At 33.2% G+C, this 19,268-nt stretch overlaps 2 protein-coding genes across 2 annotated transcripts; one reads left to right on the forward strand and one right to left on the reverse strand.

Annotated features, from left to right (window-relative positions):
- Positions 1–4,612: 4,612 nt before the first annotated feature.
- On the forward strand, positions 4,613–7,463 carry LOC113729702 ((-)-germacrene D synthase-like). Its single transcript, XM_027253953.2, has 7 exons — positions 4,613–4,727; positions 4,840–5,116; positions 5,339–5,711; positions 5,990–6,208; positions 6,363–6,501; positions 6,761–7,009; positions 7,099–7,463. The coding sequence occupies exons 1-7, from the start codon at positions 4,626–4,628 to the stop codon at positions 7,390–7,392; spliced, it is 1,653 nt and encodes a 550-aa protein (XP_027109754.1). The 5' UTR covers positions 4,613–4,625; the 3' UTR covers positions 7,393–7,463.
- A 1,577-nt stretch (positions 7,464–9,040) lies between these two features.
- On the reverse strand, positions 9,041–18,704 carry LOC113728999 (probable inactive purple acid phosphatase 27). Its single transcript, XM_072081453.1, has 14 exons — positions 18,059–18,704; positions 17,631–17,718; positions 14,497–14,763; positions 14,056–14,164; positions 13,392–13,506; positions 12,917–13,049; positions 12,628–12,815; positions 12,082–12,268; positions 11,904–11,971; positions 11,013–11,112; positions 10,720–10,908; positions 10,092–10,172; positions 9,326–9,410; positions 9,041–9,283 (listed from the first exon to the last, which is right to left on the reverse strand). The coding sequence occupies exons 1-13, from the start codon at positions 18,439–18,441 to the stop codon at positions 9,354–9,356; spliced, it is 1,965 nt and encodes a 654-aa protein (XP_071937554.1). The 5' UTR covers positions 18,442–18,704; the 3' UTR covers positions 9,041–9,283; positions 9,326–9,353.
- Positions 18,705–19,268: the final 564 nt, after the last annotated feature.

Consider the following 19,268-nt stretch of genomic DNA (forward strand, 5'->3'; position numbering starts at 1 on the left):
TATTAGAAATATCAATAGCTGTTTTATCAGGTAAGGTTTCATGATATTGTGGTGAAAAACATGTAGTTTACATACAAACATGTTTCTGATCCACTATCAGTATATGCTGCAAAGTATTCAACTTTATAATCTGTATGAGTTATTCCTATAGGCATATAACTATTATATTGACTCATCATTTTCTTTCAACATATTTTTTTTATCGTTATGGGCAATAACTATTCTACTAGTAGTTATATTATAGGGGGATACAATTTCAATCATGAGCTCAGATAATGTCATTTACCGTCTAATTAATCTTTTATTTTGAAACAGAGGTTTAATATTATTTTTAATAAATGCTCTTACTTGAAAATTATCCTTTTGTAACTTAAAATTTTTTAGGTAATAAAAAGTAGTAAAATTTATAACATCCTCTTATTACTGCAAGTAAATCTTTTTCATTTATGTGATATTTGTTTTGTATCTGAGAACGTTCCAAATGCATATCTACATAAAAGATTATTTTCTATTTTTAAAACTGCACTCCAAACTTTTTCAGAAGCATCGGTTTCTAATATAAGATTATTTTCATCGGATGGTAAATTTAAAAATGGTAAATTTTTACATTGCTCTTTTATTTCTTTACTAGAGCACTATCATTTTCAAAGAATTCATATTTATTATTTTTCTTTAGTAATTTTTGTAATTCTTTCCTTTTTTTCACTAAATTACAAATAAAATCAGATGAGAATTGTCTTGCAGATTTTCTCACTAGAGATGAAAGGCCAAATGAATAAGCAAACTATCCTCTTGGATAAAGTCTCGAAATTAGTTGAGCAAATTTCTCAATTGCAGACGTCATTCAATGACGTAATAGATATTGTGAATTGAGATAATTCACAAAGATATTGAATGCTTTTGCGATAGATATTGTCAACCTTATCAAGCATGCCAAAAAAGGTCACGATACAGTCACCTTTTACAATAAGGTTGAAAAATTATTATATGACCTATTCAAAAAGGATGAAATAGAAAATCTTTTCCTTTCACCGAGACAAGAAAATTGTCAACAGACTGAGAAATTTGGAATGAATTCTCTCAATGACGGGATATCGTTGAAATCGAATTTTATCCGAAAACAGACATTTCAAAAGATAACCATAATGGGTAATATAATTACTGAGCACCCGCTCGTTTCTGAACACAATTCTGTCATGAGAGAATTATATGCCTTACAAAATACAGTAATATATTATATGGATTTTGCAGGGATCTATTCTCGAATAAATTGTGTGCAGGGATGTGATAGTAATTTTATTCAAAAATGGTACAATTTTGGAGTAATTAATACTATCTATATGACTACACCTACCTTTTTCTGAATTTTCCAAACTCCCTCGGTGGATTCAAGAAGGAGTTAGGCATATTTATCAAAATAATCTTACATATGGTTTCAAAGACATTTTAATGCTTAAGATTATTTCAACTGGACAAGATTTTGAAAATTCAAATAGATATGATGTTTTTCATCATATTAAAGTTATATATTTGATGAATTGAAGATAAAGGTCTACCCTCAAAGGAAGGAATATGAATATTTTTCTGAAAATAAAATATATTATCGAAGAGCTCTTAGGATAAGGATTATTTTGCAAAATCCTAAAAATACCCCTAAGCAAGGATTTCGTACATATGGAGGAAATGGAACATTTTTTTCAATTATGACTACATATGCAGAAAAGACCCCTGAAGCAGCAATGAATTATTTGAATTGAAAAATACGCTTACTGGAAAGCAGTTGAATAAAATCCAGCCAAAGTTTAAAAAAAAAAAAAATTATCTTGCCTACGGGGCTTAGTCAGCCTTGTAGGCATAGTTTTGTACCGCTGCATTGTCGGCCTGTTTCGGACCAGTATCTGTTTTAAATTGTATTTATCAACATTAGATATAATAGACTTGTTTTCAATAACTTAATATAAGCGATAAACAAATCATTTCAAATGAAATACAGTTGGTTTTGAAAGTTTGTTGAGACAACATGCTTTTGTTTTTCATGTTGGAAAAGCTAATCACTATTTCTAACAACATCTCACGGGCTTTCACAAAAAGCAATTTTCCATTGCAATTATGTGCTTATAGCTTCTTATGAGGTGTTGAGAATAAACCCAATGACTGGAAAAGTCTGCAAGGCCTTATAGTGTTAAATGGGGCATTCAATTTGAGTTGGACTATTTGATTACTTGCTCATAGATTTTGTAATGCAGTTAGCTGAGCGTGAAAAATAGTTTGCTTTTCCAAGAAAATCTTCTTTAAGAAGATAATTTTGACTCTGTTAGGATTTGACTTTTTTGATAAAATTATTAAATATTATTTTGAATTGTAGACACATTTCTCTGATAGTTTTCTTAGAAGTGTATTACTCAATTTGCCTTTACATGAGAATTCTTTTTGGGGGCCTTTTGTTACCTAAAGAAAAGGATCATATTAGGTAATATAAAGGTTAATACACATTAGGGTTCACATGGTCGTTAAGTGATATTTAGTCATTAAACTTTTTTCAGTTCTTTAAACTTTGATTTGAGTTAGTCTGAGGTGCAAATTTTCTGTTTCCTTGCAACATTTATATTTTTTTTTCAAAGTTGCTGGTCATCTTCTAAACTCTTGACAAGCGTGAAGTACTGATATTCTTCTTGAAAGAAAAGGTATTTAATGTTGAGATTAAGAGAAATACATTAACAGGGAGTAACAGCAGAGATTGAAACAACCAAGCCAAATCAATTTTAATAACTCTATTACTTGCTTGATATATCTGAAGCTTGACAAGGTGTCATCCTATGAATCTCTTGCCAAAAGTTACCCTTGATTCATGAAAATAAATACGAAAGAAAGATATGAAAGATGCAAAACTAGACTACTGACTGAGCATTCTTGGTTGTAGATGTTGGTTCTGGTACTTTATTTTCATCTGTTAATGTCTATCTGCTGAAAAAAATGAGAGCTAAGTCAATATTGTAGCTTGGATTTGATTTCTGAAATTCTGAACAGTGAATATAAATCATCGACACACTTTTGATGTATGATCTAGTTTTTTTTTTTTTTTTTTTGGTCGAAACGATATATGATTTTATAGATGAAAAGAACCTTTACAGTTTCAAGTAAAGACTTGAGCGAACTTTACAACCAGTGCATACTAACACTGAGGAATCCAAAATTCCTGATCTAGTTGAAACTTACCTATTTTGTCTTTTCTTCTAGTGAGCAATGGCCATTTAGTACTCTTGGTTGGCCAGACTTGTCGGCAGAAGATTTCAACCGGCTATATCCTACATCAATTCTTGAAACTAGGTATGGACATCTTTTACGTCATTGCATTAGTACTATATTTGAGAATAAAGGAAATGTTATTATTTGCATAATTGCTTCTGATTGCATATTATTTTGCTGAAACAAATTGTTTGTTAAACTAAACTCAAATCTTAAATGAGTGTAAGATAATACAAATTTTCAACTTGTGTTGTTACACCCTACCTGGTGCGTTCCCATCCCGTACAGGCATCAAACATAGCATATAAATTTCTCTATGACATTTCACCAAACATCTTATTAGCATTCCTAGATTAACCACATTTAACATAGATGCCTACATACTGCTAAGTTTCACATAAAGGGTCCGAGTCATCTCCCATGTATTTTGCAAGAAAATCTTGACAATCAAATCAAATGAAAGGTAAATAAATTAAAGCAATATAATCAAACGATTTTCAAGAATGGTCTAATCTCTTGGCTGCAATTTTTCATCTGCTCCCTCATCAACTGCCATTACAGCTAATCCCTATTAAAAATCTCAACTCATTTGTTGGGTCTGCATATGTTAGCATCCAAAACCGATCAATCAGGAAGGAGAGAGGGAAAGTGTGGACTAAAGAGGAAAATTTTGCTAGAGAAAAAATTTCTTCAATTGCTACAAGACAAAGTACGGAGCAAAGAGGAAAATTTTGCCAAGATCATATCGTGAGAAGACAATAAGAAGAAGGCATGTGATTTTAGAGAGATGTGATAACCCACAAGCATTTTAGGAAACACGTCATTTTTTTACTTAAAAGATGCAAATTTTTTACTTTTAGTATTAGTAAGTTTAATTTAAATAAAAATAACTTTTGTCAAATTATAAGTAAATTAAATTACTCAAAGTGTAAATTTTTATTTTTGACTGAAACTTACTATTTCAGACATATACTTACTAATTTTAATTAAAAACTTACTAATGTTAACATTAATTATTTTAATACAATATTCAAAAAAATGCTAAAAAACGTGATCTGTCACTAAAGTTAATAGAGACGTACAATAGTAAATTACCCTAATATCGTTCTGATAATTATAGGCACTGTAGCATTGTCATAAATCGTTAAACTATAAAATTCTTCCCACTTTATTCCAATTTTTGATGGAATGAACAAAACCTAACGAAATAGTTGCCAATTCCTTTACTTCTTGCTATAGTCAAAGTTAGCCAGATCTAATAGGGACATAAATAGCGGAGTAGAGAGAGCGGCGGGTGCATAAAAGCTGCATTGCGGGAACTTTGCAGTCTGCCAGGAAGTTTTACTTATATAAACTCTAAGCATTTCTTAAAATCGATTATGGAGGATGTTGTTGAAAAAGTACCAGTTCCCCGTCGCTTTGCCAATTATCATCCAAGCGTTTGGGGAGATCATTTTCTTGCGTATGCTTCTCAGCATAAGGTGATAGCATTAGCATGCGATTTCCAGCTTTTCTTGTGGCAGTTACTTTCTTGATCTTGCGAATCACAAACTTAATTTTGGAACTGGTTGTTTTTTTTTTCCTTTTTTGAAGGAAAAATTCTTCGAAGGAGAGGGAGAGCTTCAACGGCTAACAGAAGAGGTTAGAAAGATGTTAACTGAAACACCTGACGAGTTTCCTGGAAAGCTAGACATGATAGACAGCATTCAGCGTCTTGGGGTGTCGTACCATTTTGAGAGTGAAATCGAGGCATCATTGCAAAAGATTTTCGATGCCTACCATGAGTTGAATCACAAAGATGGCAATGACCTCTACACTATTGCTCTTCGTTTCCGATTACTCAGACAAAAAGGTTTTCATGCCTCTTGTGGTAAGTAAATCGACCTTTATAACACACATAGATGTAAATCATGTTCACAAATTGCCATGCACTTTAGCTTTCATGGACCAGGGCGTGCTACACCAGAGACTATTATTTCTTTCTCCATTCTCTAATATTTATTGATAACATAAAAGACGTGCACCGTTTATTATACTTTTAGTGGAGGGCATTACTAATTTATTTTTGTTTATTTATTACGTTTTTCAACAGACGTGTTCAACAAATTCAAGAACCCGGAAGGAGATTTTAAGGAAACTCTGGCGAACGATATGCGAGGAATGTTGAGCTTGTACGAAGCAGCAAACTTTGGAGTACACGGGGAGAAGGTTTTGGACGAAGCGCTGAAATTTACTTCTGATAACCTTGAATCCTTGGTTCCAAACTTGAGCAATTTTCTTGCTGCACAAGTTGTTCAAGCTCTTAAGCTGCCGATCCAGAAAACTTTGACAAGGCTGGGAGCAAGGCAGTACATATCTCTCTACCAACAACATGAATCACATGATAAATTGCTGCTTAAATTTGCAAAATTGGATTTTAACAAATTGCAGAAGTTGCATCAGAAGGAACTAGGCGGTCTAACAAAGTAAGTAAATGACTGCATATATCCTATTACTTAGCTTAAAAAGAAAAAAGAAAAAAAAAAGGGACCTGGGCAAGGCTGACGGTCCCGCAAAATACTGATGGGTGCTACAATAATTATTAAAAAAAATTTTCTAAATGATTAATATCCTATGATAGGTGCTACATTAAAATATTCTGAAAAATTTTCTAAACGATTATTCTAAAAGCTTTTCCAAGTAATCATATGTCCAATTGGTAGTGAGTAAAAAGAAACTTCTACCCGGATTCTTTACATTTCAGATGGTGGAAAGGCTTAGATGTTGCAACGAACTTGCCATTTGCAAGGGACCGATTGGTGGAGTGCTACTTTTGGATTTGGGGAGTGTATTTTGAGCCCAAATATTGCTTCGCTAGAGAAGTGCTAACAAAAGTAATCTCCATCATTTCTATCATTGACGACATTTATGATGTCTATGCCACTCTGGATGAATTAATCATTTTCACAGATGCGATAGAACGGTACTTTTACATTTTTGTTTGTTTTTTTCCCCTTTCAAATCCTCTTTAAGCTTTTCAATGTACATGTATGAAGTACATATAGGCTTCAGTCCTAAGTCCCTTCCAATTTTTGTAACAATAATTTGGTCTGGTGGTCTGCATGAATGATACCCAGGTGGCACAACAATGAATTGGATCGATTACCATCTTATATGAGACACTGTTACCGTGCCTTGCTGGATGTTTACAAAGAATTCGAGGAAAAATTGGCCAAGGAAGGCAAATCAGATAGAGTCAATTATTCAAAATTAGAGGTAATATGCTTGGATTAACGCTTTTCTGGGCTAACTTGCAAATTCTGATGGATCGGGATCCCAAGTTAGACCATTTCACAATCAATACATGTGAAGTTGTATTCCAATTTCCACATGTGGGATTCATTATGAGAGTCATATATTTGTTAGATGGTCTATTCGCAGAGTATATATATTACAAATTTGTCACTTGATTTTTGGAGTATGTATGGCGATAGATTAACTCAAAAATTAATGTGATTATTGTTCCATCTTCCAGATGAAAAAGTTAGTGAAGGGATATCTTCAAGAGGCCATATGGTTCCACAATGGCTACATCCCAAAAGTTGAGGAGTACATGAAGGTTGCACTTGTCACAGGAGCATACATGATGCTAGCAACAACTTCCATGGTTGGAATGGGAGATTCTTTGACTACACAAACTTTTGATTGGGTAACAAACGAACCATTAATCGTTAGAGCTGCATCAGTCATTTGTAGATTAATGGACGACATGGCTGGACACGAGGTTTATATCAAATAATTTACAATTGTAAATTAATTGTCTGTTATATACAGGCCTCCCCAATATTGCTACTAATATCTTATGTGGTGCAGTTTGAGCAGGAAAGAGGACATGTAGCCACAGCTGTTGAGTGTTACGTGAATGAATATGGGGTTACAAAGCAAGAGGCATTTGATGAGTTTAACAAACAGGTAGCCAATGCTTGGAAAGATATAAATGGGGAATGCCTCAATTCAAATGCAGTGCCTATGGCCGTTCTTGAGCGAGTTATGAACCTTGCAAAGGTCATAAATCTGTTATACAAAGACGAAGATCAGTATACGCATTCTGCGACCAAGCTCAAGGACTTGATTACCGCTGTGCTTATAGATCCAATCCCAATATGAAAGGTTTTTTTTTTTATTTAATAATTCTGGCTTTTGATTGAAAAAGCAATATTATTTTTCTATTAATAAGATGCTTGTAAGTGAAGATCAGAAGGTGAAACTTCAACGGTTAGTTTTACTTCATAATGTTATTATCCGAGATTATTAAGGAATGCTGGGAATATTAGTATTAGCTAGTAATGGTTGATATGCACTAGCAAGCATCTATCTCTTACCATTTTCTTTTGTCTGTATGGTTTTATAATTAATAGTGGGTGAAGTAAATGCCTTTCCATGTGGAGCACCATTTCCGTACTTCATTGTCTCACACAATTGCAGGCCATATCTCGATTTGTCTGTAATGTTCATTGCATGCTTGCTACTGCTACATCACGCCATGTTGCTTGCTTCATTTAGCACTCCACTCTTGAAGCAACTTGTCCAACTGCGAACTATTACATTTGACACTATGGGTGCAAATGAGTTCAGTTTAATTGAGTAATTCGTGAGTTTGTTCGATCAAAATTCGAGTTCGAAATCGCATTGACCGGATTCGAGCTCGAGTTTAAGCATGTCCACCTACTTGATGAGTCGAGATCGAGCTTAATATGTGAAACTCGAAAACTCTTTGAATTTAATCGAGTTCAATCGAGCTTCACACACATACACTTCTACATCACATCAGGTAGTATTGGAGCAAGTCGTTTGTGAGCCTCCATCTATTTTATCACACTTCGATATCGTATCAATTAGTATCGGAGCAAGTCATTTGTGAGCCTAAGATCAAGGAGGAGGAATTTATCTATGATCTCAATCTTGAAGATGAAGAAGTTGAATTTCCTCCATGCTTGTATGCGATGGATCCTGAAGTGGATCTAAATTCTCCAACCGTTAAATCTGAAGGGTTGGATGAATTTCAAGATTTGGTGGTTGATGAAATTTCTCAGGATTTCTCGCCAATAAATCGACCACCACCACATGAGTTGCCGGTTAAATCTATAGAGCCAGTTGATATCTTGGCTCACCAGAAATTTGATCTTGGTAAGGAATTTAATTTCGGCAAATCTTCTTTTATTGAGATTTTTCCTGCAAAGGCCAAGCATGTTGAGTTCCTTGTCAACCGGGGAAGGACAATAAAATATGTTTTGACAATGGAAGGCAATGAAGTTGTTAGTTTCGAAATTGCCCCAAGATGGTATACAACCTCTTATGTGTATAGTTGGGTGCAGCAGTTCCATTACAAATATTGATCCTACAAAATCCGTGGATGAATTGTAGCCGTGTCTTCTTGTGGTTTGTGTGTCAAGCTCCTTCGTGGAACTCGACAGCGAGTTCTAGTGGCAGTGTTTGATAAAGAACGGTAACTCTCAGATTCAGGAATTCCTTATTTGTATCGATATTACTTAATTTAGTTTTTTCATTAAGATATTTTCTTTAATTTTATTGTTGTATTTATTTATTTTTAATAGGATTATTATTGTTAATGTTTGCATGTTTAACTTGTTGCTCGAGTGGAAGCTATGAGAATGATGATGAGGTAATAAGTAATTAGAACTTCTTAGTGGCTGACGCTATGACAATTTCCTTTTTCTTTTCTGTCAAGGTTAGTGCTGAAACTTGGAAGCATATAATTTAGTATATAGGATGAATTTAGTTAATGAAAAATCAATAAATCAATCCGAATCTTTATATTATTTAATGAATTAAATTCAACTTGGATCATCTTCCTATACATAACTTGCTTTCAATCCGGTTCAGATAAAGTTATGGGGCTTTGCTATGGTTTGCAGCTCATATATGTTTCTCTCACTAGATATTTATATGGATTGTCCTCATAAAGGATTTCTACCAAGGAGTAAGGACAAAATATGCAATTTTGCTAAAGGAATACTTGTGCTCCCTATGTGTATACATATATATATATATATATATATATATATATATATATATATATATATATATATATATATTCTCGGTAATCCTTATGCTTTGATGATTCTGAAGCTATCTTCAACCTTTTTCGTACTTGAATTTACAAACTGCAATATTGAAGAAAAAGAAAAAGTGAGAAACTTCAACTGACAGTCTCCTTTCACTAACTTAACTGTGAGAATTACGGAGTGAAAATGTATAATTAAGCAATGAAAATTAGATGAATACAAATAGTCAAACATTTGAATGTGCACTGTTACCATAGAATCCTGTTTTATTTTTCAGGATTATGGGGGCATTAATCAACGAGTTTAATTTTGCTAGTACAGCAGTACTCAATGCTCAAGGAAAATGCAACATAAAAGGTGTGAACTTAAATAATTATTAGTCTTTCAAATCACACTACTTATCAGGGACAAGGGCAAATACAGTTGGAAAATTTGTACAATTTTCTGGTTGTTTATACTTTTTACATAACATGATTTGCGGTTATATAGCTTTATTTTCACAAATTTTATTCATCCACACCAATTCAATGCATAAATACGGTCACATTTCTAAGTGTATACTCAATTATATACGAAGTACTACAGTCATACCTAACTGTTCCTGTCCTGATATCCTGCTTATCGTTGCTTTTTATCAAACTTTTCAGACATGTTTTTGGTAAAGGGTGTTTGATATATTGGAGATGTTTGGACAAGGGATTATTTGAAAACATGTTTATGATACAAGTAAAAATATTTTTACAAATAAGATCAATATCCAAACAAAATCTGCAACCTTACCTCAAAATTCAGTTCTTTCTTTGTTGCATGGACCCTCACGTACCCAAACTCCGAGACCCGAACTAAACTCCAGCGATCGGCCTGTTGATCACGAGACAAGTGTATTAAAATTGCTTCATCTTAATTCCATTGAACGTAGATGGACACTCAAAACTATAATTCCATGGTAATAATCGAATGAGATTCTTCAACATCAGCGCTTAGATAATCACGTTTGACAAGAATTGTTTGGAAAAACCTCGAGTACATTTAAAATCCCAAAAATTTCTGACTATCATAGCCACGTATAAATTGAAAACAGCTTTTCTTTGGCTTCCATACAGTCTACAGATTGGAACTGTGATTCAAAATGGTTGGACTGGTTTTTAATACAATTGGAATAGGGATTTGTACAAATCATAATTGTATTGAAAAAAGTTTGTGAGGTTCATATAGATTAATTGTTGAAAAAAGTAACTTCATACCTGCTGATTTTTGACAACAGATGTTCTAAAATCTAATTATCCTATCAGTGAATTGATACGAGCAACTGTTCCTGTCCCAAATCCATTTAAAATAGGCGTTTCTTACGAGTCAAGCACGGGGATGGGGGAGGAATTTAAAATTGAGAAAGGTTCAATATGCTTACATTACTTGGAGATTCGTCGAGGGTAAATCCAGCCATTCCAATAACAGCATGAACTGGTGCACTGTAATTGGAATTGTCATATGTATCAATTCCATTTTTATCTTTCTTAGGCATTGCTTTGCAATCGCTCCGGTATACTGCACATGTTCTCTCGTAATTATGAACATGACCAAAGAGAGCTAGGTCGACCTAGAAAAAGAGCATTCCAGGTTGATTTATCAGTAATAGTACAAAGTCTGAAGTAAATAACTATCAAGTAGTAAATGGTTGTTTAACTTTAGTCAGTTACTTACCTTGTTTGCTAATAGCAATGGTTCCACAGCTTGAACAAATTTTTTATCCACACTTGGAATAATGACTGAGCCACCATTGGAGGAGTACATAGGCCTGTGTCTGCAATTTGCAATTTTAATTTCATTACTAATTTGGAATACACGGAAAAACAAATGCGCTAAATGAACATGATCTAGGTGGCCTTGGTAAGATAAAGTACACGTACACGGTATTGGTCTTTCCACAAACACATTTTGCTAATTGACATATTTATAATGCTATGCCAAGGAAGCCTTGATTTAGAAGGTAAGATTGAGATACCAGATATTAGAGGTCTTTGATTCAAATTTCCATGGTTTTCCTGTCCGTATCTTAAATCTCACTCTTTTTCTACTATAAAAAAAAATTTGTTTTTCATAAAAAAAATTGTATATTAGGCTATTCCTAGTTTTACAAAATAAAAGCTTAAATTGCCATGTTTATCCTTGATATGCTTGGTTTGTAGTATAAACTATAGTAAACAATCAATCATAAGTTGATGATGCTAGAAAGGCCAAGATGCAACGTAAGAGCGGAGACGAAGTATTTAATCATCAATTTTTAGCACTGCAAATTTATAACATGAGTTCAACTTAACAAAAATGGAGTAGCAACAGTGGCAGAGCCAGAAAAAATTTTCAGTGGAGGCAAAAGCAACATTAAAATTTCCTACTGAAAATTTTTTACCTGCTCTTTTTCTAGTTTTTTAAGCAAAAAAAAAAAAAAATTCACCAATAAGTTAAAATGAAAAACCTTTTTTAACTTATTTCAAATGGAATTTTGTAGCCCATATATCATTTTAGAATATTAGTTCATAAACTAATTTAGAGAACCACGTAATTCTTTCACTGAGTAGCAAGGACAAAACTTACCCAGTAAAGACTAGCCAAGGAGTTTTAGATCGATCGACTGCAGCCATGTCTTTATTCATCCAATTGTACTGTTATTAATATAGAAGATATTGCATTTCAGTTGGAAATTGATTGGAATGATCAAAGAATATTATTAAAAAAAAAAAGCGAATATTGCACAGCTTAAGAAGAGATTTACTTGCTCAGAATTTTTTGTCCAATCATGTTCGGTTGAGATAACGGTAAAATGAATACTTCCTTGCTCTATAGAGTACCAAGGCTTGTCTTTTGCTGCTGTTGGCATTGGAAAGTAAGTTTCATAAGGCACCCCGCATTCTCCACCTGAGTCTGGAGTAATATAGACTGATCCTGAGCTCACATAATCCCTGAAAATATTTATTATTAATATATAAAGAAGAAATTCTAATGGGCTAGCTATATTTTAGTTTATTTTAGACTGATTATTTTAATCCACTGCAAGTTCTGATTCTGGATATTTTTTAAAAAAAAAAAATTTCTATTGTGCTTTTTTCTAATTTAAATTATAGATTTTTTTAATAATAAAAAAAGTAAATATTCACAATCTACTAAAGAGTAATATTTGCTAATTCTAATGATTCTTCGTAATCATTTTCCCTAATTAGATTTTGCAAAAATTTAAAGCAACAAGAACAAGGCCATAATCAAAAAGAAAATCCTGCATGTGAAAGATTAAGCACATAGCTATTCAAGAAAGTGAACCAACCTCTCATGGTTCCCAATTGCTGTCATGTACGAAACAGTAGAAGCCACAGGGTTAATAAGGTGAAGGAAGTAATCCCATTCTACTAGAAATCCAGTGGCATAACTTATGTCTCCAATGTGAAATATAGAATCTATATTTCCACCAGATACTTCATTAGCTATGGCTTCAATTACTGATATTGATCCCGGCTGCATATGTAACAAAAACCAACTGCTCAATCAACCAAAAAGGTCATGAATTCTAGTCAAATTCTTGAAGCCAATTGAAATGCTATGTGTCTTTTATTTACCTGAATATAGTGTTCGACTGAAGGATCACGAGGGGCCTTGCCCATATCTCCAAATGCAACAAACTTGACTTCATCTGATCCACCAGCAGGTGGTGTTCTGAATGTGATTTTATCACTCCAACCTGCTGAATCACTACAAGATAGAAAAGTTTTAATGGTGCATCAATACATACCAATTAAGGCAGCTAAAAAGCGAGCATAGAAGATCCGTTTTTGGAAATTATATTTCATCCAATTTCTACCAAATCTATCTCACACTTACCGATTCAAAATAAATAATTTAAGAGGGTTAGTGTAAAATATGTGAAGTCCATCTCTAAGTAAAGATAAATCATCTGTGTTCCGAGTATTGGTTTATTCTAATTCCGGGGAGGGATTAGCTAATAAATTCATCAGATCAGACATTTTTTTTACTTCTCTACTCTTTTTAAAAAAATTCAACTTAAATAAAGGATTTTGCTAGTTAGTTTATTACCTGCCATATCTGTAAGAGAATTGGGTTGAAGGTTTAAGTCCAGTCATCACTGCTGAATGAATGTAGCCTGGATCATGCCAGCCGAAATCGCTAGCAGGACTTTTCACAGCCGAACCTATCAAATAGACAAAATTTTTTTAAAAAAATTTTAAGATTGTATCTTAGCATTATTTTCGTTTTCAATCAATAGTAAAATTATTTCCAAGGAATATCAATGTTACAAGAACTGCATGTATACCAATATTAATGTTGAGGAGAGATTTCTTATGTTCTAGTTATGGAATCTCTGATATTGTGCTCATCCAATTTTTCACTTGTCCCAATTAAGGTTATATATCAGTTTAATTTGCAGCGAAGGGTTGAGAAAAAAAAATTGAAAAACTTATTTGCTAAACTATTTTGAACAAAAATTGCAGTCAATACATGAAACCATATCATCCACACTCTGAAAGTTTGTATTGTTATTGAAAAGAATTTCTAAAAAGTTTGAATTTTAGCACATCTCCAAATTAAATTGGCCATACAAGACAGTGATCATGATGAAACTATTGAGTGGATTGATCTTGCAAATGTTTAGTAGTTTTCATTTGAAGATCTTTTAATTTGAGTACAACTTTAAATTCGGAATGAAGTAAAAAAAAGGCATAGGAAACATGTCACTTACTGCACATGTTGTCTTGAGTAAATGTAGTCACTTGTGATGTTTGGGATTGCCCATCTCCATATTGAACCTTCTGTGGCTGTTTATCCCCACTTACCCACGTTACTCTCATCTGTATTTACAAAAAGAAAAACCCAAAAATTTTGTTACACCTTTAATATTTTTTTTTTAGAAATTGTGAGTTTGCAATTTTATCTGAGGCTTACAAACCAATTTTGTCACTAAACATCCATTTTGAACACTTTACCTTTTATAATGTATAAATCCTATTTCATGACAATCTTTTTTTCAAATTAATCACACTATGAACTAATGGGATAATAAACTCAAATAAATATTTTATTAAAACTGTTTATATCGTAGAAAGATGGGATAAAAGGCTCAAAATGAATCTGCATTAATGGGACAAAAAAAAAGCCTAAAATGCAAGAGTAATTTACTTACAGATGTTCCAGTTGAATCAGTGCTGGAGAGGTGCCCATATAGAGGCTTTTGGGGATTGGCAAAGGTAGCAGAATCAGATATTTTTAGAACGCAAGGAGTCTCGAATCCGCCACCATAGAAAATGAATTTTATGTCTGTTCTGATGTTAATAACATGAAATGATAAAGTGGCAGCACAGGTGCTAACTCTGCACTTCCCATCCACGTACTTTTGGCATGTCTTTTTCTTGCAACCCAAATAATCTGGATCTTTGCTTGCATATTGTGCCTGCAAATTATGGCAAAAAAAAAATTAAAAATTTCATTCCTTTCTCTTTGTTTTTTTTTTTTCTTGAATTTAGTGTTGCTTTAGATAAAATTAAATTGAAAATTAGGGTACAACTTATAAAAAGAGAAAGTTGAAATGCCCTGTTATATAAAAATATAAGTTGTGTTCTTTTATTTTATCTGTAGGTGAAACTATAACATTTGATTTCTCCATGTTCTTGGTAAAGCTTGCTCTCTAATTCGTGGTGTAAATGTGGGGGATAAATAATTCCTAGGTATTTAATAAGGATTATAGGACATAAAGAACAATTATTATTGCTGATTTAAAATTGTAGTCAGGACCAATTGAGTTCACATTAATTCAAGCTGGCAATAAAGGCAATTGAAGAAAAAAATAAAGGAGCAGAAAAGGAGTCAAATATGATTAAAAATAAAAACAAGATTTATTTTTTATCTATCTCTAATTATCTCTGAACATTATTTAGTAAATGGAATTCCAAAAAAACAAAACAAGATTAGTTTTTATCTATCTCTAATTATCTTTAAAGCAATTGGAATCCGAGAAGCCGTGTCGTGCAAATAGGTATAGGAACCTTTACGCCGTTTCCGCCGAAGACTTTGCTGCGCGACCCAAAAGTTACGGCATTTTGCATGAAAAGTTCTTTTTTTTTCAGCTTTTTGTTTTGTCTAATTGTATAAGTTAGGATAATGTTAGTCAACATTGAACAATGATTATATAACTTAAGTGCATGTTGATTACAGAATGAAAAGGGTTAAGTTTAGATTATTAACTAGTGATAGGTCGGAAGTGTCAAGAAAAAAAATGCTCTTAATTTACTAATAGTAAGAGATTAGACAAGATAAGTGGTTTTGCTATTAACCAAGATAAATGATTTCTAGTGGTAAAAGTTGAGACTTTGGGACGTAGAGATTTCTAATTTAAATTCCCCTTCACTGTCCATCACTATTTTTTTATAATTTATCTTTTTGGAGAAAGAAAAAACAAGAGAACTATCACGGTACTCTTGTGTGCAAGCAATACTAAGACAATTGATTTGATCTGAAAAGCTCATATTATTAATTCATTTTAGCATCATTTTGCTAACCCATAAGTAAATAACTGTACCTTTAACTCCTGTATATGTAACGTGAGTATAAAAGTCTTACATCTAGAATTACCCAAAAATAGCTTTTATTAATTCTAATTAATCCACCTTTTGAAAAAGCTACTGCAATTAGGAATGGTCCCATTGTTCTAACCTTAGTACCAAAGCATAATTATAATTTGCGTCTTAGTCAAAATGTCGAAAGTTAAGAGACGGCATAATTTGTATCACGTCCGGACAATAAATATGGTGTGCTGCCACCCGTTGGAAAATGAGTGGTTAGGACGGACAAATTAATGGGGAGTGGCTTACTTAAGAGGTAAATGGTTCCATGACCATTAATTTCTTATCGGTAACTGAATAAAAGATTGTTAAATTTTCTTTTTTATTGTAAGTGGAAGGTATTGAATCTAAAACTACATATTTATAATTCTTTCTACCTTATCATCCAACTCAACACTTCCCCTCCTTGTTAAACTATGTTAATTATCCTTGAATATGGTATAAATTGGTGTTTTTGGTACATTCTACTGTAGTTGTTAAATCCGATGCGGCAAGAAACCTGACAGAGGAATTGGATCCAGGATGAGGGGTAGGAGCGATCATCAGATGGACCGTTCCTAAACTGTTCACGGCCAAGATTTGATCCTAAAAAATTGTACGGTCCATATCACTTCTTGTATCTCGTTTTTAACGTGTATGGAGTCCACAAAAATTTATTCTAAAGTTACACGTTATGTAAACAAAGTTACGCTGTCTGCAAATAAAGTTACGCAGTGTACACAATGCACAAAACCGTTCCTACCCGTGGGCCGTGGTCCTTGGATCCATGGGCCTTTTTCTATTTGATGGCCTAACGACACCAAATAAGCACATTAAAAAAAAAGAAAATGTATCGACTATAAAATTATCACCCACCCCTGAGTTGAATTTTTTTCCAAAAGATATTTATCTTTTTATCAAAAATATGATACCGGGCCCACTTTTTATTTGGTGCCATAATGGACAAACCCATTTAAAAACTGTAGTATAAATTTGTTAGGGTTGAAGGAAGTTAGTCTATTGAATTTTAGAGTGAGAAAGAAGGGGAAATGAGAAGTTGAAACTTAAACAGAAAAAAGGGTATTTAAATAAACACATAAAATGACAAATTTGTTTCTAGCAAATGCAGGGGTATTGATTGACATTGATGTAGATTTTGTGATATCTTCTGCTATTCACTGGGATTTTTTTACATACATGCGGAGCTATACCATTATTGTAGCATTATGCATCCTAACTTTTAGGAAATTACTTAAGAAACTTCCATGGAGCCATTAGACAACTATTCCCTCAATTTGTATATCTTTAAAATGACAGTTATCTATTTTTAAAAATTTTCAAATTGTTGCAATCTAAGGTTTAAAAATACTTATTTCACCATCCAATAGTCAATTTAACTCGAGAATATGATACCCAAAATGGACGATAGACAATCTCAATTACTTAAATGTAACTAATGTTTCGTACTGAAGATTACTGAGTTTTTCTATAGAAACATGAACAGAAATTGCTATATGATTTTTCTACGATCGACAAATGCCACTATTTATGGGCCAGTAATGTTACTAAATTTTAATCTTGTTCCTTTGATAGCTAAATACTCGTTGAGCCACAAATTTAGACTTTAGAGACCATTATTGTGGCAGAGAAAATAAATTCTTGTTCTTATCTCGCAAAAAGAAATAAATAAATAAATAAATTCCTCAACTAAAGCTCCTACCTTCACGGGGTAATGGCAGAGAAGTGGAAGTTTACTGAGATCGCCAGTCTGCTCATATTGAATTGCATTGAAGGGACAAGCTGAAATGCTGCAAGTTCAAAGTTCATGGCACAAAAGGAACATAAGTGTCAAACCAAGCCAAAGAATTCGATAATTAACAATTTGTATATATCCTATGCATTGTCTGTAAGATGCATGTTTTGGAAAATAACTTCATGCCAGTGTCTTTGGATGTGCTAAAAACCAAAACAACATTCAAGCCTGAGTAATGGTATCAGAACATCTAAGAAAGTTAAGGCAAAACTATTGATGGATTAATGACTATGATCTGGCACTCCGAGATCAGTGTCCACATGAATTAGTATTGCAAGATAAAGTCCAGTGTATTTCTACTCTGAAATCATTTGAAAAAAACAAAATTTCCTTACTTAGCATGAGAAGGCGAGATCATAGCAACCCAATCACTCTCTGCAGGAAGCAAAACTCCACTGACATTAACCGTGACAAATTCATCATCAGAAAGCAATGGATTTGATGAAATGTTGATTTGGAGATATGGGTTTGGATCAGGACAAAAAATGCTACGTTTTCGATTGAGTAACCGAAATTCATGTATTGCAGTGTAGTTTCGATACTCAAAGGTGATGTCCCCAAGTTCTCTTGAAGACAAATGCGAAGAAGAAGAAGAAGATGATGAAGAAAATCCCAGAAAGATAATGGAGAAAGCTAAGAAAAGTCTCAAGAAATGGGATGATTCCATAAGGGATGGTGGTGAAGATAACATGGTACTTGGTAGTTGGCAGCTTCTCATGTTCGTGGTCTAGATTTATATACATGTGAAATTGTGAATCATCTTCGGTAATTGGTCATATGTGTCAAAAGTGGAATTGTGGTAAGAGACTTCAATAGTTTTGACAAAATGAAAGGGGAAGGTAATGGGTAGTTTAAAGTGCATTATGGTGCCTACTTTGGTGAAGGAAAAGTGGGAGTGGATCCGATTTGAAGATAGGTGTAATTAAGTAGTTTCTCACCTTCTCTTTTCTCTATTTACTTACGAATCTTTTAAATTGTAAATCTTAGAAAATATTTTATTGGATTAGTTGCCAAACATCTTCCCTGGATAAGACTAGTGTAGTATTCAACTTTATACAATTGTATTGCCTTATTTAACTCCGTCATGAATGGTAATTATTAAAAGAAAATATGGAAGTCTAGAATATAAGAAATATATTTCAGGGAATATTATAGTCCCTTTAGAGTAACTTGTTGGGAATGCCACCAGCACCGCATAATTACAAAGAGAACCATAGCTGTTCTTGTAAGGTAGGCTGTTTAGTCCATTTTGCATTGGGCAGAGGATAATTTCAAAGTCAGGTATATTCCACTACAGCTCTTTGGTTAGGCAGCGTGGATTATTGGTTAAGAAGCTATTGTGTTCATAACTGTCTCCTTAGATAATACCTTCCAAAAAAAAAAAAAACTATTTCTTGGTATGAAAATAAAAAATACTATCTGGAAAGTATCTCTTTCACTTAGTGAAAACCAATTTCTTCCACCAAGATGCCATAGTTCAAGGATTAAAGCAATTTAAAATTCATAAAATAAAAGCAAGGGTAGATTGCTTAATTTGCGTCTCTC

This window comes from Coffea arabica, chromosome 2e (assembly GCF_036785885.1).
Source record: "Coffea arabica cultivar ET-39 chromosome 2e, Coffea Arabica ET-39 HiFi, whole genome shotgun sequence".
In the NCBI taxonomy this organism is placed as follows: domain Eukaryota; kingdom Viridiplantae; phylum Streptophyta; class Magnoliopsida; order Gentianales; family Rubiaceae; genus Coffea; species Coffea arabica.